At 46.6% G+C, this 27,057-nt stretch overlaps 1 protein-coding gene across 3 annotated transcripts; it reads left to right on the forward strand.

The window, feature by feature from the left end:
• The first annotated feature begins 968 nt into the window (after positions 1-968).
• LOC109260893 (peptidoglycan recognition protein 3) lies at positions 969-25,540 on the forward strand. Of its 3 annotated transcripts, none has more exons than XM_019439383.2 (10): positions 969-1,035; positions 11,206-11,444; positions 11,678-11,773; positions 12,922-13,029; positions 13,857-14,058; positions 16,517-16,635; positions 17,801-17,953; positions 19,223-19,421; positions 22,600-22,718; positions 23,385-25,540. In XM_019439383.2, the coding sequence occupies exons 3-10, from the start codon at positions 11,719-11,721 to the stop codon at positions 23,561-23,563; spliced, it is 1,134 nt and encodes a 377-aa protein (XP_019294928.1). In that variant the 5' UTR covers positions 969-1,035; positions 11,206-11,444; positions 11,678-11,718; the 3' UTR covers positions 23,564-25,540. The 3 variants fall into 3 exon arrangements, with proteins under 3 accessions (XP_019294928.1, XP_019294927.1, XP_019294926.1); XM_019439382.2 differs by having other exon boundaries at positions 985-1,035; positions 11,203-11,444; XM_019439381.2 differs by lacking the exon at positions 969-1,035 and adding an exon at positions 9,932-10,254 and having other exon boundaries at positions 11,203-11,444.
• The last annotated feature ends 1,517 nt before the right edge of the window (positions 25,541-27,057 follow it).

Here is a 27,057-nt window from a genome sequence, read left to right on the forward strand (position 1 = left end):
AGACAAAGGCAAATCAGAAACCAGAGCGCGCGGGACAGGACCATGAAATTGCCCCAGGACTAGACTCTTCCGAGTAGGTGCTGCTTTGTTTTCCAGACCTGGCTTTTCCCCACGGAAGGCGGACTTTGCTGGCGGAAATCTCCTCCAAGGGGAAGCGCGCAGCGGGGGAGGAAGGGAAGGCGGAGGCAGAGTGGGGCGCCGGGACCCCACTAACCTCTGCTGTGACTTCTGGGGGCGGGGGAGGGTCTAAGTGGGCTCAAGGCAGGTTTCCGTGGACCCTCCCTCGCCTCAACCTAGGGATCCTGGTGCGCCTCCCCCGGGCGGCCACGAGGGGGCGCCGCGGCCCCGCCCCGCGAACGCACCTGTGCGGAAGCAGGCCGCGGCAGTTCTCAGCCGGCAGGTGTGGGTTCGCGCGCCCAGAGCTGCCAGACGTTCGGTTCCCCCAGCGCGGGTGTCCAGGCACGGGGGGGACGGGGGGACTGGCTTGGGGGCTGAGCCCCTCAGGTGGAGTCATCGCATTGTGTCTCCTTCAAACCGGGCTCTGAGCAGAGAGAGAGCGCGAGGTGTGTGGGCGCTTCTCCGGCTGGGGGACGTCCTCCCTCGTGTTTCTCTCAGGCGAGCGCAGTCGGCCTGGTGCTGGCCGCCGCGTGAGCGCCCCGACTGGCGGAGGGGGCGGGGCGGGAGCTGGTGGGAGAGGGAAGACGAGCTGTAAGCAAATCAGTGTGGAGGGGAGAAGACGGAGGAGACCCGCAAGGAGAGGAAGGAGGAGGGCGGGGGGGGGGGGGGGCGGGAGGAGGAGGAGAAGCATCAGAGTTGAGATCCCGGTGGAAGGGGAGCTGGCGGCAGGGAGACCGGGTGTGTGGAGCTGGGTGGTGCGGGGAGGGGCGGGGAGTGAGAGGAGGTGGTTGTATTCTGAACGGGGCGTGGCCTTATGTAAATGAGGCCGCGGTGGGCGCCTTTCCGGGAGGTAGAATTCCACAGGCTGTGGAAATGCCCGAGCAGTTGCTCGGCTTGTCCGAGGAAGACGTGTGTGGGGTGAGAATGGCTGAGACGGGAGTGGGTGCAGAGGGTTTGGGGGTGCGGGGAGGCAAGTGACCGTGTGTGTACAGTGTGAGGCCTGTGAGGCTGCATTGGGGCGGGTTGAGAACACAGTACATTTTCTTGGTAAGAGGTAGCGGGATGAAGGACGTGACACTTCCCAGAGTGAGGCTTTTTCACTTTATTTTGGGCTTCGTGATCCCTGCGTAGTTTCCTAAATGTGGAATTGTCCCGACTGCATTCGCGCTTTCTTATGGTAATCGGTGTTTAAGATGTCGGATGCGTTTTGGTGTCTGTTTTGCTGTGTGTTTGTTTGGCTGTGTGTTTGTTTGGCTTGTTCTTTTAATTCAAGTGTTTTACCCTCCATTGTCAGAGATGCTTAGTGAGTAAGCACCAAAATGGTCCTTCTCCTCTACTTCTGTTCACTTGTTCGTTTACTTTTAGTTTGTGATTCATTTTCAATTTCTCATTTGCTTTATGTAGAAGATAATTTAGAGTAACGTCCAGGACGGAGTTTGTATTTAAATGATTCAAGTTCGTTTCAACCTTGTCTTTGGTAAGGAGATTTTACATTTTTGCATATTTATTTTTGGGGGTGGTGGTGCTGGCTGGCCCAATGCGCGGGTGCGGGTCAGTTTTAGGGTTGGAAGTAAGGAGCCAAACGTTTGGCGGCGGGGGGGGGGGGATGGTCAGGCTGAACCACGTCTCAGGATCCCCTCCTACAGCTCCATCCCGGGGTGGAAATGTCATGGCGAAAATGTGGCTTCCACGGGGAGATCTTTCCCGTTGGTCACTGGCCCCCATCCGATATTTCAGATATCCATGGTGGGCCCCCTTAGGGCCAGAGCCCTGGCCAGAGTTAGGGTTAGGTCCCAGGAGGCTCCAGGCGCCGAACCCCCTCAGTGCAGTGGTCTCCCCGGAGGGCTGAGTGGAGGGCACGTGGGAGGTTGCGGGTCAGGCTTTGTCTCCGCCCTCAAGGGCCCATCTAGAGTGTGGGTCACGCGTAGGTCGGGCCTCATTTTCCTCCTGGCGCAGTCGACGACCCTGCTTTGGAAATGTCATGGAGAGCTTCCCAATTCCACGCTGAATCATCCCGCGCTGGTTTTGGGGGGAAGGGGTAGGGAGAGCGACTGGGGAAGAGGGGAGGGGGAAGAGAGGCCTGTTGCGTCATGAATGGGGCGTGACCTTATGTAAATCAGGCGGTTCCGGGCGGTAGAATTCCTGGGGCTGTGGAAGTCCCAGAGCTGTTGCTTGGGTTGTCTGAGGAAGACTTGTGTGGGGTGAGGATGGTTGAGACGGGAGTGGGTGCAGAGGGTTTTGGGGTGCAGGGAAGCAAGTGACCGTGTGTGTTCAGTGTCAGGCATGTGAGGCTATGGGGGTGGGAGGAAATTGAAGCTATGCTACCCAGTCAGGACAGATACTGCCCCTGGAGGTAGTTTTTACAGGACTGGGCTTATCCATTTGCGTTTTGGTTGTGCCAGTTATTTCCCTAAAGGTGGGCAACTTGGTTGTGTGTCTTGTGACAGAAGTGTGCTGAGTTTATGCTTTTTTTTTTTTTTTGGTAGGGATTTGGAAATCAAACTTGGTTCTGTAAAGTTGTTGAATTTCTTTGTTCTGTTTTATTTTAATAAAAATAAAGTCTTTGGGTATATATAGCTCTTCCCCCCTTTTTTCTTTTTGTAGTTTTCTAGTTACTTTTTGACAGTAAAGAAAACGGGTTCACTTTTAGGAGGAAAGAAAGTGTAACTTTGGTGAGGTTGTTGTGTGTCTCTTCCCGGAGAAGAGAAGTTAGTTGGGGTTGGCTGTTACCTGTACAACAATCCCCAGAAAACTCAAGACAAAACCCAGACTTCCCATCAGGCCACAGCATTTGTGTTGGGCCTTCCTTAAAAGACTTTCAGGAGAATACGATTTAATGAGATTGACACACCTCTAAAGAGGTATGGCAACTCTGGCCACATGGACAAAGGATGGGTTTTCACCATCAGCTCTGGGACAAAAGGTGGTGGGCCCTGTGCTTGCTCTCAGGCTCAAGTAAAAACTGTCCTTACAACCCTGCATTGATTTGTAAATATATGTTTTAAGGGTTTTCTGGCTTTACGTTTTCACTGGGGCTGTGGCTTTTACTCTGTAAAAGTCTCTATTGAGAATTTACATTGATGGTTTCCAACTTTGGTTTTCACTTAGGGGAACCACACCATTATGGACTCACAGAAACTGGATTTACTCTTTTGTCTATAACAACAAAACAAAACCACACAAGATATACAAAATGCAGATTTCCAAGATACTGGGCATCAGGCAAAAGAGGACGGCAATTCCAGACACTTGGAAACACACACAGGTGAGCCAAGCCCTACACAACATATGTGCTGCCTCGAGAGAGTTTCCAAGTAAGGTGCAGGGAGGGAAAACTGAAGAGGAGCCCAGTGTACTATGTGGAGTTGAGGACACTGAGCTGCGAGTCCACAGGACGATGTGGTGGGGAGGGCAGAGCTGTGAAAGTCAATTAGCAAGAGCTGTTGGGGGGCCCTAAGTGTGCAGCACAGTCCTGCTCTGTGCCTCCATGGGCGCCAACTCCAGCAAGTCAGGGAGCAATCTTGTGAAAGGATTAGAGGGAACAGAGCCTGTACCTCAGCACTGGAAATACAGCCTGTTGCCAACAGATAGACTGGAAAAAGTAACCCCCCTCACTCACGAGGCAGGAGGACTCAGGGAGGTCTTGCCACAGTGTTGGGAACTCCTAATTAGCCCTTTGCTGAGCACTGCTCAGGACCACTGAAAAATCATTAAAGTAACACCAGACATGATCAAACTGTTTCCAAGTAACTGAAATGCATCCTTGATCAAAGCTCAGGATTATAGAAAACACAAAAATATCCAGCAACCAAACAAGGTAACATTCCCACCGGCCATTCCATCCAAGATTTTGAGGTGTGCAGAGCAACAGGGGAAATGACCCTTAATGAGGAGACAGTTCAATCATCTGAAAATGACCCAAAGCTGACACAGGTATGAGAATCACCAGAGGAGGACATTAAGGCGTTTCTTATAATTGTATTCCATCAGTTCAGAATGTTCAACAGGTAAATGGAAAATGTGAAAAAGACCCAATCTCACGTTAAGCGATGAAAACCACAATGCCTGAAGAGAAGTGTACTGCAAGGGGTTGACAGCAATAGAAAATGCAGAAGAAAGACATTTCATAGGACTTGTTTTGAATCTGTAGACCCCGTTGGTTAGTATTGCCGCCTTCACTCCATAAAATCTAATCCATGAACACAGGATGTCTTGCTATTTCTTTAGTTTTCTCTAATCTCTTAGAGCAATGTTGTATAGTTTTCACTGTAAAAGTCTTTGCTTCCTTGAATCAGTTCATTTATAGATATTTTATTGTTTGGGGTGCTATTGTAAGTGCAATTGTTTTCTTAATTTCCTTTTCAAATTGGTCTTTGTTGGTGTAGAGAAACACAACTGATTTTTGTCTATCTTGTCCTCTGCAACTTTATAGAATTAGTTTATTGACTCTAGTATTTTTGTTTGTGAAGTACTTGGGATTTTTCTCTAGATAGGAGGATGCCTTCCACAAATAGAAATAATTTTATTTATTCCTTTCCACACTATTTTTGCTCAACTTCAATTCTGAAAGATATTTGGGCTGGGTGTGGAAGCCAACAACCACCACAGGCCACCCCTGGATTTTTGGGACAGAGATGAGCAGTGACAGGAGGTTGCCTATTTTGGGTCACCTCAGCCCAGGGTCTTGGATGAGCACACACAGCCTGGCCAGGGAAATAGAGTCCTTGTTCTTTGCAACCACCTCAAATGAGAAGGACCAAAAGACCCCTTGAGGCTCCTACAGGGAGGGTTTCTGCCCCTCCCCGACCTGGGAATGGCCCAGAAATGAGAAGTCAGAAAAGGGAAGGGGCTGGGGTGGCTGCTGACTCCAGGCCGTGGGAGGCCCCTGAAAGCTATGCCTAATTCCACCTGTAGAGAGCAAAATGGGATCTCTCACTCAAGCAGGGGCCTGGGTCAAGCAATAACACATGCAGTTAAAGATATTGCAGCTAGGAGGTACTGCTAGGACCAGCATCAGCTGACACCCCAGAACTGACAATAATTAGAAACAGAGGAGGGGGCAAGACTGATTAAATCCCTTTAAAAAGGAGAGGATTTTTACAGCAAACTGTCAGACTCTTCAGACATGACCTCTCTATGTCGGACCACTTCAAAAAGGCAGCTACTGCTGAAGGCTCTGCCCAATTGATCCTCAAACAGAACTGAGATCCTTCACTGCTTAAACATAATAAGCAATAAGTGCCATGAACTGTCCTGGACCGGACCAAGGCCAGAGGACTGCATGCCCACAGACTGGCTTCTACACTTTCTGTCATCTTGTTTGTTGTATGGTTTGTCTTATGTTCTGCTCTCTGTGTTGGGTAAGAAGCCAAGTTTAATCACTTGGTGAAATGTCATTGAATTTGGAACCCTGAAATTGCTTTATAATAGTGATTAACTTTGCTTTATGATCGAATAAAGCTGACATTGTGGAAAGACACAATTCTGTGTGTGCACCTTATTAGTGTGCGCATGACACTACCTCACCCTCCTGCTCCTTGAGCAGAAAGGGGAAGCCACCAAGCCCAAAAGGCAGAACCACACACACTTGCATAGGGAGCTCTTTCTCTGTTATAATTTGAATTCAAACCCAAGCTACCAAGGTTCCAAACCCCACACCAGCTATACCATGACCACTACATGCCCCCCATGACCTGCGGTGCTATAGTTGAATCTCAGCATTTGAGGTCAGTAGCATCTAGAATTGAACCAGTCTCCCTCTCTACCTTCCTTCCTCCCTCTTTCTCTCCTCCTTCCCTCCCCCTTCACTCTGTCCTTTCTCTGTCCCTTTCTTTCCCTCCCTTGCTCTCTCCCTCTTCCTCCTACTCATGGTTGCCTACCCTCACCTTCTTTCTCCTCTTCAACTTTCCCTTTTACTCCTCTCCTTGCCACCAACACACTCAGACTGAGGCTGCTGCACTGCCGTGTTCGGAATAGGAAACCCATTGTCTTTCCAGGTGAAGCCCTCTAGACATCTATAGAACTTTTACTTGGTTCTAAACAGCTGCTAGAATAAAGGTTGTTAAGAGCAGCCAATTTGAAAGACTTTTCACCTGACCCCATTCCAGGGTTCTTCTAAGACTGAAGACTTAAGAGTCCGCAGTAGAGCTCTTAATACTCCATCCCAGGCCCCATGGCAGAATGTATCCTTCATGGGTGCCTACCTGGTGACAAGCCCTGCTCTGGCCACATGGTGAGCAAACCCTAGGTCATTGCACCATGAAGCCTCCATTGGAGGCCTGCGGGTGGTGCAGTGGGGGCACAGCTGGTTAGTTCCTTCCCATTATGGGGCCCATGCACCCCATCTTGGGGAGACTTGCTGTGAACAAAAAATGGATGAAAGCCGACCAAGAATGGGAAATGTGTGACTTCAGCCTCAGAGGCTACTGGTCTCACCTGGAGCTCACCTGCTTGCAAGACAGTTCAGAGGGCTTGCAAGGTAGGGAGGGCCTTGGGCCCAGGATTTCAATTCACAGTCCCCAGGTCACTCCCTGAAAATGACCCTGAGGCAGCAGCTGCAAATTGGCGACAGTCAGTCCTATTTGGACTTGTTGCCTGATCAGGTCAAGTACTCTTCTGAATCAGAGAACCCGAGGGTCTCTTACTGGAAGAATCACTGCCTAGCTGACCTGTATTGCCCTGGAAATACAGTCCAGTATCTTCCAGCTTTGCCTTCAGGAAAAATATGCTCGTTTATGCAAATTATGCCTTGAGATTAGGCATATCCCTTATCACCCTAGACGCTGATCCTATGACTCAGCCTACCTCACCAGATTATTAGCTCCTCGAGAGCAGGGGTTCTCATATTTACCCAGTCCTGGATGATAAGCTTTGCATTTGAGACATCTGATAAACATTTGCAGAATTATACGTGCCTGCCTTGGTTTTGACGGAACGCACGCTTAGAAGATTACTTCCTGTAATTGAGAGGTTGTGCCTCCCAGGAGAGTGCAGAAAAGGAAAGAAAAGAAGTGGGAGGTGCAGTGGACAGGGATGTGGGGAGGCCCGTTTGGAATTACTGCACAGCATGCTGCCCCCTTGTGGCCTACCAGCTACAGGTCAGCCCATGACATTCCTTGGATCCCAATTCTTACACTTTTGGCTCTCAAGACCCTTTTACACTAAAAAAATATTGAAGATACCAAAGAGTTTTTGTTTATGTAGGTTATGTGTATTAATACGTATAATATCAGAAATTTTAAAGTCAAAATACTGATTCACTTACACTAGTATAACTAAACCCATGTTAACACATTTTTAAATGAAAAATACTATTTTTTAAAGCAAATAGGTGGTATCACTTTTTACATTTTTGTATGCCTCTTTAATGTATGAGTTAAAAGAAGACTCCTGAATTCTCATATCCATTTCTGCATTCAATATGTTTTCTGTGTTGTTTTGGTTGAAGATATGAAGAAAATCCAACCTTACACAGATAAGTAGTTGGAAAGGGGAGGAATATATTAATAGTCTTTAAAAATCACTGTGGATATTCTTCTTTGATAAGACACCAAAACTCAACAAGTAGAGGTTTCTTAAGGTTAGTTGCAATGTGGAATCTGAAACCATATCAATGAGTCCTTTGTATTCTGTTACATTGAAATCCATTGTCTATTGTGAAATTTGAATGGGTCTTTATTCAGGCATCATTTTGTAAGTTCATATATTGGTCATTGGAAAATATTGATTCACTGAGTTATCCACACTTTCCAAATGCTGACACATTTCAATCTTTAATATGTACATATATAAATCAGATAAATTAATATCATCGCTGATCTTATCAGAAAAGTCTTAAATATTGGGAGACTGTCAAACTCATGATAGCCAACACAAATTTTCCAAAACTCTAATTTTTGTTTGAAAGCTCCAATTTCATTATTGCTAACAAATTTCATTCATTGTTTTCCTTGAAGTAAAAGGTACACTCTGTTCATTTTTGAGATGTCTGAGATACACACACACACACATATGAATATCCATGGTTTGGCTGTTAATTGTTCTTTCAATATACTTGAAATGGTGCTACATGAAAAAAAGTGGCTAGTTTAGCTCACCATGCAGTCACACAAGAACTTTTCCCTGAGACAACTATGTTGAGAAAACATTCAGGAAAGGAGCTGCTCTGGCCAAGAGAGGTGAGTGTGGCTGGGGAGGATAACTGGACCTGAGTCATTCAGAACTTAGCATTTTAGTCCTAAATGCACAGAACCAGAGAGGGACAGCCCACATTCTTTCTCCCTCCTGATGCCATCATACAGAATGGGCCCCTTAGCCCTAAGTATTCGCTGCCTGGGTGCTACTTGCTTCCTCTTGGCAGCCACTGCCTAGTATTCCCATCCCTCCCTCACCAGCCAAGATTCCAATCCCATCCCTGACGTTCTCATTTGCAGGCCCACCTGCAGAAGGAGACCAGTCTTCTCAACTGTGGAACTGGATGCCCCAGAGGTGAGCTTCTCATTGCAAGAACTTTATTACTAGTCAAGGTGGGGATATAGCAGAGGTAAGGAGAAACAGCAAGTCAGCAAAGTTTGGGAAACTGATGGGGTCCCTATAGTATTGATCCCAGACTACAGCTAAAGTAGCCCCCTGCTCTCTTTCACACTGCTCCTGGGGCCTTTCTCTCCAGCCTTGGGTCTTGTCGGTTAAATGGGGAGAATGGCATTTGGAAGTGGTTTATTTGTGCGATCCCCCCTTGAGGGGGCTTTTCCAGTTCCCACAGGCCTGAGAGTAAGACTGCAGTCCCACTAAGGGCCACCCGTCTGGATTTGGGGCATTCCCTCAGAAGGGTCCTTTCTGCAGTCTCAGGAGGCTGCCCCCACCCCCTGGGAGGTGAGAGCCATGCAGGTCCTTGCGGAGATACTCCCCTCATGGGAAGTGAGCTTGGAGTGGGTGAGGGACCAGGTGTTCTTGGTGGGGCTGGTGGATGCATGGGCCAAAATAAGTACTAGTGATGATAGCACATTGTGGATATCCACATTGTGGATAGCACATTGTGCCTTCTGGAATGTACCTTTCTGTTCCTCTGCCTCCATCCTACCTGTGCAGGTGGCCCTGGTGGAAGGAGGGTGGGGCAGTGGCCCCCATCCACAACCTTGACACTCCTGGAGCAGGTCTGTCTTGTTGGGGATGAAAAGTTTTCTTCTGCCTTTCAAAGTTCATTAAATGGACTAAAAATTAAATTGACATGAGACAGATTAATAGAGAATCAAGGAAAGCTTAAGAAATTGTATACTTCCTATATATACATGGCAGAGCCCCAGGAAAACTGAGTAACTCCCCGAAATGGCCAAAGCCATCACCTTAAATACCATCATTAACTAAAGACAAAAGATGTTGGGGGCAGGAATTCAGTTGTGGGAGGTTCCCAGGAAAAGTACAGCAAACAAGGGCAAAGTTAAACAGATATAAGTTATTGCTTTCTCCAGTGATAGCAGCTTCTGGACAGTCACACCTGCATCCTAGTGCTGAAGGAGACACCCTTACAAGTGGAGATTTCCCTATTCATGTGTCTCTTACAAAAGCGTAACTTCTTGGTTTTCAGAACTTCTCATGGCTCTTGTGTATTTCCTTATAAAATAACCAGCCTGGAATAACCAATATGCCAAAAAGGCATATCTTGGGGTAGCAAAGTTTGACCCACTCAAGGCCAAGAAGTTCCCAGATGTTGGGTTGGCTGGGCTTCCCAAAGGCTGGGGATGAGGAAGCAGCTCAGGGAGCCTTGGGCAATTATGCTCTTTCCCAGGGAGGCGGAACCTGGGCTTATTCACAGGGTGAGGCCTTGCTCCCAGTTTGAGTCTGGTCTCTCCCAGTTACTCTGGGTGCCCTGCACGGAGCCTCCTGGAAGCCTGAGAACTCTGTCCCCTCTTCACCTTCTATTAGGAACCCAGGTGTTCTTCTATCCAGAAAGCCAGAACCCAGGTGCTCCCTTACCAGGGAGGGAGTGCCCTCTGGTGAGAGGCGTCCTGAAGGCCTGGGAGGTGGCAGCTGGAGGAGAGCAGGGCCAGAAGCCAAGTCTGAAGGAAGGAACTGCCAGCCAATGAAGGGCGGGCTGCCTGTACCCTGACCTGTGGGGCTGGGACAGCACGGGACCCATAGGTATTTCTGAGTGTGAGTGTGAGTGTGTTCCTTGTTGAGAAGCCCTCTCCCTTGGAAGGGACTGGACTCTTCTATCTGGCTAAAATATTAATATGGTGGAGAAAGTTCCGTGATCTTCCCTTTTGAACTCTTCCTCCAAATAAAAAAATTCTATTTTAAATTATACTAAATGAGTTTAGTTCTACCATGCCGGATCTTTCCTGCCAAGGTTGTGGGTCCTGGAGTTAACTCTACTCAATTTCTTTCCTTTCTGTCTAGCTCTGAATCCCTATTGATTATGTTTCACTTGGTCCCTATTCTGCTATTGCATCTTTATTTTAAGGATACAGAATGCATAGCAGTGTGAACCAAGGCAGATGAACTCTGGCACCAGGCAGGGTTGTGATTGGAGGTGGGGGTGGGAGGTGCCACTAGTCTCTGCCCTGGGTGTGATGAGGGGCTGGGCTCAAGCCTTGTAATTTCAGCTGTGTGATGTGACAAGCTCGGGACAGCATTTGCCACTTAAACACTCATGGTTGGGAAAGTACCATGAGCAAGTGACCAGGATCCAAACCTTCTGTTGACCAGAATTGATTGCTGGTTTCTAAGTAGCTTTGCAAAAGGCCAACCTGTTTTCTGGGAGGCCAGCCACAGGGCTCCATATTGGACAAGCTAATCCTTACCTCTCATTTGGCCAAAGAGGAAGGCTGACACTTTCCCACATGTTTCCTACTCTCATCTGCAATTGGCTCATTTCCTCTTAAGTGACAGTTTTTCCCAAATGAATGGAATACTGGGTATTATTAACCAAGAGATTGCTGGTCCTGATCCAGGAAGTTCCTATATGCTCAGGTCTTAAAACATGGTTCTAAACATTTTCCATCTGGGGACTACTGATTATAATATAAAAACTCTGGAGGACAATGATATACCTCATTTTATCTGAAACTTCCCTCTCTCATTTCTCAGTAGGATAACCAGGAGAAAAGTTGATGTTTTGTTGTCATCTTGGGGAACTGGTATTTCATTTTGATTGAGCATAAACAAGCAATTCATTTCTGCCCAAGAGAGCCAAAAAGATTCCTGCAGCCAGAAGAGACCACAGAGATCCTGGGGTTTAACCTCTTGGGCCCACGTTGAGAATCTCCAGCATCAAAAACTTGGACAGACTGTGGCGAAGTTCCAGGCAGAGGCTGTGGAGACATACCTGGGTATGAATCCTGATCTGCCACTACTGGTTGGGTAACTTTGGGCAAGGCTGCTAGCACCCTCAACTTTAATGAGCACCTGCTGAGGGTTAGGCTCTGTGCTGAGGACCCTGAGACCTCTAGGCAGGTGCTGGCTCTCAGTTTGGTTGTGAGGCAGGCAGGGGTGCCATGCAGTGGGGTGGGTATCCTGTTTGAGGAGTGAGCACAGCTGGGTTAACTGTTGACATCTCTTCCAGGGCCAAGGTCCACACTAACCCTGTTGGCACCCTGGGACCACATGAGGATGCTGCTGTGGCTTCTTATTTTCCCTGCTTGGGATTTTGGGACTTGGGGTGAGTTTTCTTTCATTGGGTCAGAAGTGCTTTTCATACTAATTGTTAGTCATCCTCCTTATCGCTCATTGATTGTTCCTTCTGGCCAGTCCTTGGCTCCCCATTAGAGCCTAGCTCAGGTGTCCCCTGCCCTACTGAGAGTGGTGCCAGTCCTCAGTAGTCTCCCCAGTCTGCCCAGCACACCTTGGCTTTAGTTTCATGGTCATGAATTTGCTCCTGATGATTTCACAGAAGGACAGAATGGAGGCCCTTAGTGACCTTGACTTACAGACAAGGATACGAGCTGGGCTCCATTGCAGCAGTGACTTATCCAAGGTCATCTGACAGCTTTGGAGAGGTCACCAAGTATAGTGGCAGTGAACGCAGCTTGGGTCAGACAGCCTAGGTTGGAACCAAGCCCATGGCTTAAACCCATATCATCTTAGACAAGTAACTTAACTTCTTTGAGCCTTAGTTTCTCCTCTGTGTTGAGGGAGTGGTTAATTTTCTTTGCTTATCACATATACGTGTTTTAAGCCACAAATCTAGTAAGGCTCTTGAAAGTGCTTGGTAAACTATAGAGCTGCCCTGTGGGAGGTGATGTTGGTGACACTGCTGGTTCTAGTAGGTTTTGCTCCTATGATCTCTGGTACTAAACAGGCAGAGGAGAATGAGGCATGTTGATGATGACTAATCCTCAGTTAATCCCATCTCAAAAATCTAGTTTGTGAGGACAGTCACAACAATCTGCAAATTTCTGTATTTCAAGAACCTTGTCTGGATCAATACATACTTGATACATGTGTACATGTTACCACCAAATAATGATGACCACCTTGGTATGTGACCCTCTGATCTGAACAAAGGTATGTAGGTGAGCCAGGAGAGCTAGAGCTGCTCAGACGAGGGGGCAGGAGAGATGGCAATTCCCCTGGAATGGAGGGGATTTGGGAGGGCATGAAGGTCTCACTGGGGCAGATGTGGGAGGCAGAGGTGGGGTGAAGCCAGAAACATCTGTAGTTCTCTTTTGTGTTGTTTCCTAGAAGATGTCAGGGGACTTGGGGGAGTGGAGAGGCTGTGGACTTTGGGGTGGGGATGTCGAGTCTATTCCTCTTCACTGGTCCAGGTATTCTCCAAGGACCAGCACTAAGTGCAATGTTCCTTTGCAGGGGATTCCCCACTGTTCTCCTGGAATGAAACCCGAGCCAGAGGATTATCAGAGGGGCTTCTAGACTTGTTTGTTGGCATCTCTCAGCTCATTCACAAGGGTCAAAATGGTGAGGTGGTTTGGGGTTAGCTAGGGATCCTCAGGTAGCCAGAAGTGTTTCTCGGGACTTAATTATACTTGGGCTGGGTTGGTAGGTGGGGTTGAATCCCACAAAGCTCCCATGGATTGCCATGAATCCTCAGGCAAAGGTGGGTTCCAGGAAGGAGGGAAAACCCAGGGACTAAGAACAAGGCCCCCAGTCTCCAGCTGTCAGTAGAAGGGTAGAGACACCCTATCCCTCAGAAAGCTCCCAGATGCTTCCAACATAAAGATAGTAAGTGAGCCCTCAGGGGTCCTGGGGTCCTGTGCAGGGCTCTCAGCCCTGTCTGCAGTGCATTTTCACATGGGAGAAAGACATGTACCTGATGCTCAGGGAACTTCCTAAGGGCTCAAATCTGAGGAGAGAAACAGAGCTTTCCTCAGAGAGTCACCGTTCTGAGGGGAGGCCCAGACAATAGATAGGTCAGAGACCCAGGGCAAATGCCAGTGAGGACAATGCATTCATACTGGGGTGCTTTAAGAGATGGCAGCTCAGAGCCCCATGGTTAGCACAGAGTGTCACAGGGGCTACTTTCTGGAGGTGGGAAGTGCAAAGCAGGCCAGGGTAGGGCTGAGGGGGGTTTGTCCTTTAGGATATACAATGAGGGAGTGTATGAAAACCAAGACAGCTTTACTTCTGATGCTGATGTAGAGTCTGCATGGGGACTGCTTTTAGCCAGAATAGGCTATGGAGATGAGAAGGGGGGCTGTGGGTGGTGGAGGCATCCAGGGGACTCTCCCAGGCCTGCAGAAGAAATAGTAGTGCTTGCTGTATGCCATCCTGTGGTCCCCTTGCAGAAGCTCCCACCATTGTCTCCCGCAAGGAGTGGGGAGCGAGATCACAGACCTGCAGGGCCCAGCTGACACAACCTGTGGCCTATGTCATCATGAACCAGCTCACAGGGATGGAGTGCCAGGAGCAGGATGTTTGCAGCCAGAGGCTTCGGGGCTTTCAGTCCCATTCTGTCTATACCAAAGGCTGGTGCGACGTGGTCTACAAGTAAGCAAATGGGTGGGTCCTGGGGCCACATTCAAATCTGCCTCTGAGGGGGCCACCCAATTTCCCTCATCTAGTTTCCCATCTTCCCATTCATGTTGCTTGTATAATGAATAAAAAATGTTAAAACAAATGAACAAAATCCAGAATCCTCAGAGGTGTTTAGGAAGGATGGCTCAGAGCCATTTATTCAAAGATGGTCTCAGACACTGGAGGGTTCTGGAACAAGTAAGGGAGGTTGTGTAATAACTACAGTTGTCCATGGAGCATGTAGAATATTACAGTTTACAAAGGTCTTCACAAGCATTACCTTGGCCCTCCCATCCACTCTGAGGAATGGGTGAGAGAATGGGAGAACTTTACCACCCCCTGTGTCAAAGGTACGGATGCCATGGTCTAGAGAAGACAGAAAATTTGTTAAGTTAGGGAGTGGGACCTAGAGCTGTTCCCAGACTGCCTACTGATCCAGCAGTCTACACAAAGACAGTGAGGAGCATTCTCCCACTGGGTTCCTTGGAGGACCACGTCACACTGAGGTCTGATCTCACAGGGAATGGTGGTGGGGATCGAGAGGGGAGAGCCCCATGTTAAAACAAATGTGATGCATGGAGAGATCCTGAGGTTGTGTATCAAGTGTCCACTCAGGATTACCAGTGGAGGCCCAGAAACTCTTCCTTTCCCCTTAATAATGAGAATAAAAGCACATGGGTGGCTCATTTGGTTCAGCATCTGACTTGTTTTCAGCTCAGGTCATGATCTCATGGTTTGTGAGATGGAGCGAGCTTCAGTCATAGGGCTCTGCACTGACAGTGGTGATCCTGCTTGGGACTCTCTCTCTTCCTCTCTCTCTGCCCCTCCCCACATGCACACCCACTATCTTTCTCTCAAAATAAATAAATATAAACAAAAAATTTTTTTATGAGGATGTGTATATAGACACACATAATCTCCAGTTTGTATGGTACAGCTGACTGTTGCCATAAGGGACAGTTCACATTGGACTAACCAAAGGCTGCTGAAGAGTGACAGAGATACTTACTGAAAGTCTGGGCAGCAAAGTCTTCCCAGATCAGTGGGCATACTGAGGCCCCACCCAATCCCCAGGCCATGTCAGTGCAGGGTGGGAGGTGGGCTCACCTCCATTCAGGGTCTTTAGGCATCCTTGAGAAAGTGTTCTTTCTGTGCTCCATTTGCTATGGAAACTCACAGTCTATTAAGAGTGGAATATGGCAAGAGCTGTGAAAACATAATTTCTGAAGAGTGTAGTTGGGAAGTGGAGAGTAAGAAAGTTAGACAGAAAGGAGGCAGGAGGTAGAGCAAAAGAATAGATATATTGTTTTTAAAAGAAACTGAAAAAAAGGAATATTCTAAACAAATTTCTGTGATACAGAAGAGCTTACAGGTATTCCTAAGGAGAAACTGAAGATAAAGCCAATATTAAGGGATTCCTGAACTCCAACTGTTTATTTTATTTATTTATTATTATTTTTTTTAATGTTTATTTTTGACAGAGAGAGAGAATTACAGAACATGAGAGGGGGAGGGGCAGAGGGAGAGGAAGACACAGAATCTGAAGCAGGCTCCAAGCTCTGAGCTGTCAGCACAGAGCCCGATGCAGGGCTCAAACTCACAAACCGTGAGATCATGACCTGAGCTGAAGTCAGACGCTCAACCGACTGAGCCACCCAGGCACCCCTCCAGTTGTTTATTTTAAATGTTCATGTGCTTTCTCCTATAATTAAAAAATAGGATGGATGAGTTTTCATTGCCCTGGAAAAGTGTTGAAATAATGTTCTCAGGTGTTTAAGAGTCACACATTTGAATTCCACTTTGAACCAACCGAATATATTTTTTAAATTTTTTAAAAATGTTTATTTATTTTTGAGAAAGAGTGAGATAGAGCATGAACAGGGGAGGGGCAGAGAAAGAGAGAGAGGGAAACACAGAATCTGAAGCAGACTCCAGGCTCCGAGCTGTCAGCACAGAGCCGGATGAAGGCTCGAACCCATGAACTGGGGGATCACGACCTGAGCCGAAGCCGGATGCCTAACTGACTGAGCCACCCAGGCACCCTAGAACCAACTGAGTATTTTTTTAATTAAAAATTTTTAACCTTTATTTATTTTTGAGAGACAGATAGAGCACAAGTGGGGAGGGGCAGAGAGAGGACACAGAATCCAAAGCAGGCTCCAGGCTCTGAGCTGTCAGCACAGAGCTCAATGCAGGGCTCGAACTCACAAACCATGAGATCATGACCTAAGCTGAAGTTGGACGTTCAACCAACTGAGCCACCCAGGCGCCCCACCAACTGAGTATTTTTAAAGTGAGGTTCTGGGACACACAACTAAGCTAAATCACAAAATAATTTAAAGTATATTCCCACATCTCTTGGAAATTTAAATGGGTTGGGTGAGAGGTCTTCTTTAATTTGCCTTCAAATCCATGTTTCCTTGCCCTGCAGCTTCCTGATTGGGGACGATGGCAGGGTGTATGAAGGTGTCGGCTGGGATGTCCAAGGCATGCATACCCAGGGCTACAACAACATCTCCCTGGGAATTGCCTTCTTTGGCAATAAGATAGGTAACGGTTGTCCCCTTGGACCTTCTGCCAGAGAGTTTTCCACGCTCTCTTCCTCCACTCCCTTGTCTTAACACTCTTGTCTCTCCAGTCTACAACATACTGGTCCTCTCTGACCATCACCCTTCTCTCTCTCTCTGTCTCTCTTTTAATGTTTATTTTTGAGAGAGAAATAGAGCATGACTGGGGGAGGGGCGGGGTGGGGGGGAGACACAGAATCTGAAACAGGCTCTAGCCTCTGAGCTGCCAGCACAGACCCTGATGCAAGGCTCAAACCCACGAACTGTGAGATCATGACCTCAGCTGAAGTCAGACACTTAACCAACTGAGCCACCCAGGTGACCCATCCTTTCTTTTGAGTTCCTTTCTCCCTTGGATTCTATGATATAGCTTTTTTGTTGTTGTTGTTTCTCTTCTTCCTCTCTGGTCTGCACTCCTGTTTGGTAGCTGAAGCCACCACTGACACCGCTTAAGCTCTCAGTTCTTACCATCACTTCTGGAGTCTGATGTTGTATGGCACTGAGTCTATACTTATGGATGGCAGAGGAAGAAAAACATGGCTTCTCTCTTGCTGGAGCAGCAGAACCCAGCCAGAGCTGGCACCAATGAGGTCTGGGAAATGTAGTTTGAGGTTTCTAGCCCCTGCGAAACAGGAGAGCTCAAGAAAAAAATGGAGTTAAGAGCTAGTAAGTGAATAACTGGAACCTGCCAGGATCCTCATTTGCCAACTGGGGCTAGGAATAGCATTTATCTTGGAGGTTTTCAGTGAGAATTATATGAGTTAATGGATATAAAGTGCACTTGCCACATGCCTGATTGTGGGAGTTCCTAAATTCTGTTCCCTTTTCCTGCATGCTAAGGCATACCTGATTTAGTCAAGTTGGCCTTCCTTTGCATGTAGCTTTAATTGCCGCCCAGCTCTTTCACCTAGAGATGGAGTATAAATAAGGTCCTAGTTTGGCAATTGGAATAGGTCACCAATTTGGCTTCTAAGAGCTCTGTCCAAGTAGCTCCTTGTCTCTTAGGCCCTATTTTGGCTACTGGATTTGTTTCCTCTCTTCCAATCTATCAGTTATTCAGACCTAGGTGACATCTTATCCTCTCCCAGGTCTAGATCAGGATGGAATGTCTTGCTGACAGTTCTTGGTCCCACGTTATCCTCTTTTAGGAAGTAGTCTAAGCCCTGCCGCCCTATCAGCTGCAGAGGACCTGATATCCTATGCCATCCAGAAGGGTCATCTGTCACCCAGGTATATTCAGCTACTCATCTTGAATGAAGAGGTCTGTCTGGTCCCTCAAAAGCCAGTGATGCCTAGGAAAGGTAAGACCCTCAATCTTGCCTCACCTTCCTCCCAGTTATCACTCAACCACATTAGGGAATGCTGTGTCCTATTGGTGTTCACTGGCTTCTTGGATCAAGAACACCTCATGCTGAGATCCAAAAAATTCTGACAGGCTAGCTTCCTGGCCTCATCTCCTTCCCACTAGTAGTGTGATATAGCCGTGAGACCATCCTTGTTAGCAATATATATGTGCACACACTTTCATTCAAGCAACAAATATTAACTGAATACGAGGCACTATTCTAGGAACTGAGAACACAGCTGTGAACAAATATACAAATCTGCACATTTCAGTGAAGAAAGACAGGAAATGAAGAACTCAACAAGTAAAATACATATGATGTCAGATTGCATCAAAGCTATGGAGAAAAAGGAAACATGATAATGGGATGGGGTAAACATTTATACAGTTTTGTGTATAGCAGGTGAGTACATACACACACACACACACACACACACACACACACACACACACACACAGCATTCTAAGAGCAAAATGCAGCCATCCTGCAGCATGACCACACACTGAGAAAAACGAGTCAGCAGGTAACACTGACATCAGAGTGAATATTCCAAGAAGTAGGGTAATAAAAATCATATGCTATTTTGGAGTGAGCAAGCAGTGACCTAAAAACAGTACAATATATCTAGCTTTCTGCTAGAGTGGACCTTTTCTTGGACTCAAGGATATTTTTATTAAGCTTTTTTTTTTAAACTAAGTTTTTAATAAAATGCTTCTGGCTTTCAGATGGATGCTGTCTTCAATAATGATATTTTTAGCATTTGTAGAGTTTTTTATATATTTTGAATTATTTCCATATACACATGATCAGTTCAGAGACACAGCTGATTTCTTCACATTGTCCTGTTTCGTAGGTCCACACACCTGCATAAATGTGCAATATAGCAAGTAGGTAGGCAATACATCAAGCAGGTAGGCATACTTTGTCTTTTGAATAAAATGGCCATGCCTCTGTACAATCAACAGTCCTTCCCCTTATGTTCATATAATGATTTCCACAGTTGTTATCAGAACTTATAAATTTTTACCTCTGTCCCTTAGCTCCAGGCACATGACCCAGAAAGTTCCTGTCTGGACTTTCCTAAATTCCAAAGCTTGAGCTTACATCAGGAAGTGGCAATGGGTGCCAGAGGTTGGGGAGACCGAGAAGGAATCCAGCCTGCAGTTATGAGTTTGTCCATAAGTAGGTGTGTTCCCATGCTCTTGGTTTTTTACCTTACCACAGCTTGCCCCAACATCATTTCACGGTCAGTATGGGAAGCCAGAGAGACACACTGCCCTAAAATGAGCCTCCCAGCAAAATATGTCATCATCATCCACACCGCTGGTACAACCTGCAATGTATCCATGGATTGCCATATTCGTGTCCAAGATATACAATCCTTCCACATGGACACACAGCACTTCTGTGACATTGGATATCAGTAAGTGGGATTGAAAACATGCCCTCCTCTTGTTGGGATGAGCACTGGGTGTTGTATGGAAACCAATTTGACAATAAATTAATGTTAAAAAAGAAAAGAAAACATGCCCTTTTATTCTGTAGGACTGTAGGAGGAAGGCTGGGGAAGGAACTGATGTTTATTGAACCCTTCTTTGGTAGTGGGTGCTTCACATAAAACCTCACATTTTATTCAAGCAAGTCTCTGGACTGAGTATCAGTTAGATCATAGCTAAGGGTTAGTTATCTCTCCTGGGCATATTCTCTATGAGTGGTTGGGAAGACTCTGAAAAGACATTAACAACAATAATGATAAAGCAAGACCATGAGACCCTTACAGAAGGCCATTGGAGGATTGTGCCTTTTTATGCAATCCCTTCCAACCACTCAGGGTCACAGGCCCTACTCACCTCCTACCTTACTCTGGCCCAACCTCAAACTTGCTCCCTCTGATGTTAGAATCCTATAATAACTCTGGTATAGTTTACTCCATTTTATAGATACACAAACTTTTCACCTTCCTGGGCCTCTTTTGCCTCATCTCTGCAACAGGAACAATAATACCTTATCTATTTGAAGATACAGAGTGAAGTAAAAATGTTCTTTTTTGGTTCCTTTAATGCCAGGTCTATAATAAAGAAACACATTAAGTTAGTGGAATGGCAGAAGCCACTTGGAAGATGACTTGGAATTTTCATGGAAAGAATTTAGGTTTAGCATATGATAAATTTCAATTACTCATCCATGACTTAGTTACAATAAAACCATAGTCTCAGATAGATATGTGTCTTTTGCATATGTGTCATTCTGGGCTGGTTGCTGTTCTCCTTTTAACTCCCATTTTAAAAGTAGCCTTTGCCATCTAGATGTCTTCTTTAAAGAAATGTCTGTTCATATCTCCTGCCTATTTCAAATTGGATTATTTATTTTTTTGGTGTTGAGTTGTATAAGTTCTTTATATACTTTGGATACTAACCCTTTATTGTATATGTCATTTGCAAATATCTTCTCCCATTCCATATGTTGTCTTTTAGTTTTGTTGATTGTTTCCTTCTCTATGCAGCTTTTGATTTTGATGTAGTCCCAATAGTTTATTTTTGCCTTTGTTTTCCTTGCCTCAGGAGACATATCTAGAGAGATGTTGCTATGGCCGATATCAGAGAAATTACTGCCTATGCTCTCTTATAGTATTTTTATGGTTTCAGGTCTCACATTTAGGTATTTAATCAATTTTAAGTGGAATTTAAGAAACAAAAAAATAAAAGAAAAAGAAGATAGAGAGATAAACCAAGAAACAGACTCTCAATTATTGAGAACAAACTGATGGTTTGTTACCAGAGAGGAGGTGGATGGGGGATGGGTAAAACAGGTGATGGGGATTAAGAGTACACTTATGATGGGCACTGAGTAATGTATAGAATTGTTGAATCACTATTTTGTACAACTGAAACTAACATAACACTATATGTTAAATGTACCAAAATTAAAATTAAAAACTTAATTAAAAAATTAAAAGCAGCCTTTGCAAACAGGAGGAAACAGTTGCTGCATTTTGCAGGATTTCCCACAGCCTTGCTATGATTAATTAGCACAGACGAGAGAGTTGTTCATAAATTTGGAAATTCCAAATGGCAAATGCTCAGGGAATGTTAGTTTTCCTTTTTCATTCAGTCTTCAAGGACTTCATCTTCATTCCTTGATTTTATGGTATCTCCCTTTCACTCCAGCCTCATGGTGTGTTATCTCTAACATTGAATGGGGGCTCCTTCTTGATCACCATTTTCTAACATTTTAACCAATATTTATTGAGTGTCTGCTATGTGCCTGGTGCTTGGCAAGATAGATATGGCTCCTTCCCTCATGGAGTACTACAGAGAAGACAGTGAATAGTAATGACAATCCTTCATGTTAGACACTGTGACAGATAAGGAACAGGATATGCAGAGGATGATCTTCTAACAAGACTTTGGTGGAGTTGGCAGTAATAGCAAAGGGCTTCCAGAGGGAGGGGCATTAAGGCTCTGATGTGGGTAAGGAATGGGGATTAGTGGGGCAAATAAGGGTGAGGAGTGCTCTAGGTAAGGGGAGCAGTATGCTCTCTGGGGTCCAGAGAGGGCATATCCTTGAGGAACTAAAGGAGCTTAATTCATATCTAGAAATACATTTCAGCAAGAAGACTGGTGAGAGGTAAGGCTGGAGAAGCCAACAGGGACCATATCAGAAGAACTCAGACAGACTGACTCTATTTGAAAGGCAACTGGAAGTCATGCCTAATGATTGGATTTGTATGTTAGCAAAAGCACTTGAGGTGCTGTTTCAGGAATGGATTAGAAGGAGGTAAACCTCTGGGCAGGGAGCTATTGAAGTAATCCAGACAACAGGTTATGGTGACTTGGAGCAGTATGATAGCAGTTGGCATAGAGAAATGGAGGAATCAAGGTCAGAGATATAGCCATGTATCATGATAAACCATGACCAATGATTGGATGGGACTGGAGAGGGAGAGAGAGGGGGAGGCAGTAAGATGATGTCCACTTTTTTGGCTGAGAAAATTGCAGAAGATGGGTTCATTTGGACATGTTGATTTTTATAGATAGTAATTAAAGCCATGGGACTGGGCAACTGTCCCAGGAGAATATGCTGAGTGACAAGAGAGAAGGGGAAGGCCAGAATCCTGAGGAGCACCATATTTGAGGAAAAGGAGGTGGATGGAAGAGAGCCCTAGGTGGGGGGAGCAGCAGAGTAGAGGAAAATAGGAGGGTGTGGGCTCCTGGAAGCCCTGGGGTGAGAACATTTAAAGAAGAGCATGGCTAACAGGGTCAATGTAACCAGAACAAAAACAAGTTTCCATTGTACTAGTATCAAGACAGTCACTGGTCACCTTGGTGGTGTCAGACTCAGTGGAGTTGTGGGGACAAAACCATGTTGGAATGGGCGGAAGTTGCTGTTATTGCTTGTGATTATCTTCACTTCTTGGGTTCAGCGATTATGGAGTTTTTGTTGTTGCTGTTGTTGTTTGGTCTCATACACATTGGCACATAAGAGACGTTCACTCTATACCTGATAAATGGAAGAAAGACTGAATTAATGATTTAAGGGGTGAATGAAGCTAATTCTCCTTCTAGGAGTGACTTTCTCTATTTTCCTTTGTCCAACCCCAGCTTCCTGGTGGGACAGGATGGTGGTGTGTATGAAGGAGTTGGCTGGCATATCCAAGGCTCTCACACCTATGGATACAATGATATTGCCTTAGGAATTGCCTTCATAGGCAACTTTGTAGGTAAGGGGTGAGCATGAAGCAGAGAACATTCTAGGGGGATGAAGTTTAATATACAATGTCTGGGAAGCATGGGGGAAAAGGCAACATTGAGATACCTGGCAGTGTGTTTAGAACATTTCAGCTTTAAAGTGGACTCTCAATATAGGACACAGGTCCCCCAGAGTCCCTGCCAGGCAGAACTTTTCCCCAAATCCACCTGTCCCCATACTCAGCCCTGTCTTTATAGCCATACGCAAGGCAAGCATGGATCAAGAGAGAACACCATCCTTTGCAAATATGGTGTCTTTTTGGCTCATTTGGCAAATGTATTCTCCTCCCTGGTGAATGTTGGGGAGCCCCACTGCCTGCTATGGCAAAGCAGTGGATGGTCCAGTGGTGCCATGTCTGCCTCATGGTGCTTGCTGAGGAGTGTTGTGTTGTACTGCAGCTCTCTTCTAGAGTAGTTTTGAACTTTCTGGAAGGAGCTTTGCAAGGAGGAATCAGAGAACAAAATGACTTTGTTTTCTCTTTGTGCTTGGCTGCCACAAATAATGTGAATTTGTTGGTTATGGTAGTGGTAGGTATGGTAGGGGTGGGGACAGCGGGAGACTGGAATCTAGGAGCTTGTCCCTTCCCTAAGCATGTAACCTTAAGACCCTAAAACTGATGGGAAAATGTGTTTTGCAGAAAAGCCGCCCAATGCTGCAGCCCTGGAGGCAGCCCAGAACCTGATCCAGTATGCAGTGGACAAGGGGTATTTAACTCCCAACTACCTGTTGGTGGGGCACAGTGATATTGTCAATACACTGTCTCCTGGGAAAGCTTTGTACAACATCATTAAGACTTGGCCTCATTTCAAACACTGAAGGAGCCCCTGCTCCTTCTGAGATTGCTTCTCCCACCGGGCTACTAGGTCTCCCCTGTCCTCACCCTCTATCCTGACTCAACACCTGGTGTTGTCCCCTCCATGTCAGCCCCATCCTGCCCCTCCTTTCTCAGGTTAGGATGATCCTCTCCTGCTAGCACCACCTGCCAGCAGCCCCAAACCCTAGAGCTGGGCATACCCAGCCTTTGAGTGAGCCCCACCTTCCTCACTCCTCATTTTCTCCTCCCCTGGGCGCCCAGCTCCTAAGCCAGGTGGGAAGATGGGCTGATCCTTGTTTGACTTCTCGTTCCCTCTCTGGCTGCCCCTCTGCCCCATGTACCTTCCCCTGCCATCTACCCAGCAGCCCCCAAGCTTCACACAGGACCCAGGTCAAGGCCCAAAGCTCCTCTCTGCTCACACACCCACTTGTCCCCATGTGGATGCAGCCCTTATTTTAGGGCTCATTGCTTACAGGTGTGGTTGTTCTCTCCACTGGATTGTGAGGCTTTCCAGGTTTCTTTGCCCCCATGTCCTTGATTCCTCAGCAGTGTCTGGAGTCTTGTGTATGCTATAGATGTTTGTTGGAGAGGTGGATGAATAAACAAATGTGTGTGTCAAGTCCCTGCTTCCCTTTCCAGTCTGTTCCACCAGCCCCTCTTTTTGGAGACACCTTCTGGGACTGTCCCCCATCTCTCTCTGTTGTTGCCCCTCCCAGTCTGAGGCTCAGAGCCAGCTCTTGTCGCTTGTCTATAATGGTGCCTCTAGGGTCCTGTGTCCTGTCCACCCCAAGTTCCCTGAGGGCAAACAGTAGTCCTCTAGGCCCAACTGGGCTGTGTCTACACAAGCCACCTGTGCCTGCGGCCTTCCCTTGCCCACCTGTGCCCGCTGGCCTTATGTCTACAGGGCTGTAGACTTCCCCATCTCCCCCAGAACTCATCAAGGCCTCTTCAAATCAACAACACTGCATGGTCTGGATTACTGTCTCCTCCATATTATTGACTTTTATTGGTCTCACCCACACAATCTGAGTAAAAGCAGAGCACTCAGCTGTCAAATGCTTTTTTAAAGGCAAATTCTGGGGCAGCCCATTCTGTTCAGTTGGCTCTTCTGAGTCCTTGGTATAGAAAATTTCTTCCCAACTCCCCTTAATCATGTGAAGCGGGGTTCATAATACCCCTCACCACATCAGAGGATTGTTGTGAGGATTAAGTGAATTAAAATGTGTTGATGTCTAAGACCTCATGGTTGGCATGTGATAATGTTTTCATTAAAGTCTGTGGAGCTATGGTTATTCTTGTTGCTATTGCTGTGACTTTGTCCCAGGCAATAGCTTGTGTAGGGGTCAAGAGCAGGCTGTCCCAAAGTGTGCCTCTTGGGCATACCGATTATTTTAACTGAAAGTCACGTCAGGGGCACCTGGGTGGCTTAGTCCATTAAGTGGCGACTTCCATTCAGGTCATGATCTCGAGGTTTCTCTAGTTTCTGTAGCAGAGTCCTCTCTGCTGTCAGCATGGAGCCTTCTTGGGATCCTGTTCCCCTGTTTCTCTGCCCCTCCCCCACTTGCCCGCTCACTCGTGCGCTCTCTTTCTCTCTCAAAAATAAACATTTAATAAAGTCACTTCAGAGACAGCCTGTGCAAGAAGGACACTCGGACCCTCCTCCGCCCCCCTGAGAGAAGGAATACATCTCCCATGTGAAAGGTACCCTCCCTGTAGCAGAAGCGAAAGAGAGGAGGCTGTATAACAACGCTTGTTACTTTTTACTAATTTACCACCCCGGCCCAAAATCTGTTTAGAATCCCTTACAAATTGAAGCTCCCAGTGTTAAGTTTTCTTGATCCTGTCAATACCTCACAGACTTATTGTCTATTTGTCTGAAAAGTGTAAAAACTGCCTGCATGGTTATTTCTTTGGTCTTAATTTCATTCCTGGACCTCTGTGCACACTTAATAAAACTTTGGTTTTTTTCCTACTGTTAATCTGTGTCCTGTAAATTTAATTGTTAGTCCAGCAAAGACCTTGAGGGTAGAGAAGAACTTTCTCTTTCCTTCAGTATCTACTAGTCCTATTTGCAGCAGGAAGGATGTGCCTTTGCAGGCACCAGCTGAGGCAGCCCCCAGGAGTCTGGCACTCCCTAGGAGAGCAGGCTGGCCTGAAGCTTGGGGTGCACAGGCCTTGGCAGGTCTGACAGAGTCCATGGTGAAGGAGGGACACCTTTTTCACAGTGTCTGGCTGTCAGGTTGTGAGGGGCTCTAAAGGTCATCTTGACAGTTGTTTTCAACAACTGTAAGCTGGGGGGAAAAAGCCAAATGAAGTTTTATTTGATTCCAGAATAAAATACTAATCTGGCTAACGCCCCACATTTTATTAAAAACTGAACCCAAAAGGGCCAGACGACCTGTTCAAGTTCATTCAGTGAGTTAAAGAAAAGAAGGAACATGGCACTATTTCCTTCGTACTTCTGGTCAAAATCATTTTATGGTCCCTCCTTTCTGACAGGGTAACGTAAAAAAACTCAGCATGGCAACCAGGGCTTTCTACAATCTCACTCCAAGTTACCTTTTCCCATAGAATGAGCCCAAGTGGTCAAGGTATGGGCTTGCCCATGGAGCCTTTGCCCATGCTGTCCCTGCCCTGCTCTTGACTACTGCAATTCCACCAGCTTTTAAGACACTTATCCAGGCTAGTTCTTCCAGAAGGCTTCTTGCTTCTTCAGACCAGAAGTCACATTTTCCTCCCCCAAGTGCCCATGAACTTTACCTGGGGCTCGTGGTTGCTCATCACTGCTCACCCCCTTCTCCCTCCCAACCCTGACTCTCCAGGCTGTGCCTCACCTGTCAGGGCTCAGGATCTCCAGGAGCACACTGAGGACACCTTTGTGTCTGAGCAAGAAGGGAAGGGCAGGAGCTACACCCGGGCAGGGCTGAGTGAACACAGGCAGCATTCCCAGCCTGGGAGGGCGGCTGCTTTTCCCTCAGCTGGGCTTGAGATATTTGTCAGACTGGAAAATCCCCATGTCTTCACACTGACTGAAACTACCCACTTGTTGCAGCCCATTAGATTTCTCACAGGTTCGTTCCATCTTCATTCCAGGCCATTCATTGCTCCCACCTTCCAGTGCCCCATCCCCATCAGTGAGAGTTGGGGAAAAACATTCTTCACCACCAAAGTTCCCTTACTACTCTTGGAGGCTTCTGTGCCCTTCTCACTGTGGAGGCCACAGCCACGGTTGGGGGTGGCCACTCCCCTGCCTAGCCCCCACCTGTGCTCCCTGGCTCTTCCTCTGTCTCTTTGGCTTCTTTCTTCCCCACTTTGGCTGTGTTTTCCTCTCTGTTTTGTATCTGTCTTCCTCCCACCTGTGCCTGTCTCTCTTTTTCTCCTTCTCTCATGCTGCCTCCCCTTCTCTCCTCAGTGCTTCTCATTTTCTTTCTTTGTCTGCCCTTCTACTTCTGTGTCCACCCTGCTTTTGCCCTTTTCTCTTTTGCTTTCCCCAGCA

This window comes from Panthera pardus, unplaced genomic scaffold, assembly GCF_024362965.1.
Source record: "Panthera pardus isolate Hobbes unplaced genomic scaffold, ASM2436296v1 HiC_scaffold_124, whole genome shotgun sequence".
In the NCBI taxonomy this organism is placed as follows: domain Eukaryota; kingdom Metazoa; phylum Chordata; class Mammalia; order Carnivora; family Felidae; genus Panthera; species Panthera pardus.

Excerpts from the sequence above, each read along its gene's own strand:
- LOC109260893 (XM_019439383.2), top strand. The coding sequence starts at position 11,719 with ATGAGGATGCTGCTGTGGCTTCTTATTTTCCCTGCTTGGGATTTTGGG. Across the intron at positions 13,030-13,856 it reads CATTCACAAGGGTCAAAATG|AAGCTCCCACCATTGTCTCC; the intron begins GTGAGGTGGTTT and ends GTCCCCTTGCAG. Across the intron at positions 16,636-17,800 it reads CTTCTTTGGCAATAAGATAG|GAAGTAGTCTAAGCCCTGCC; the intron begins GTAACGGTTGTC and ends ATCCTCTTTTAG.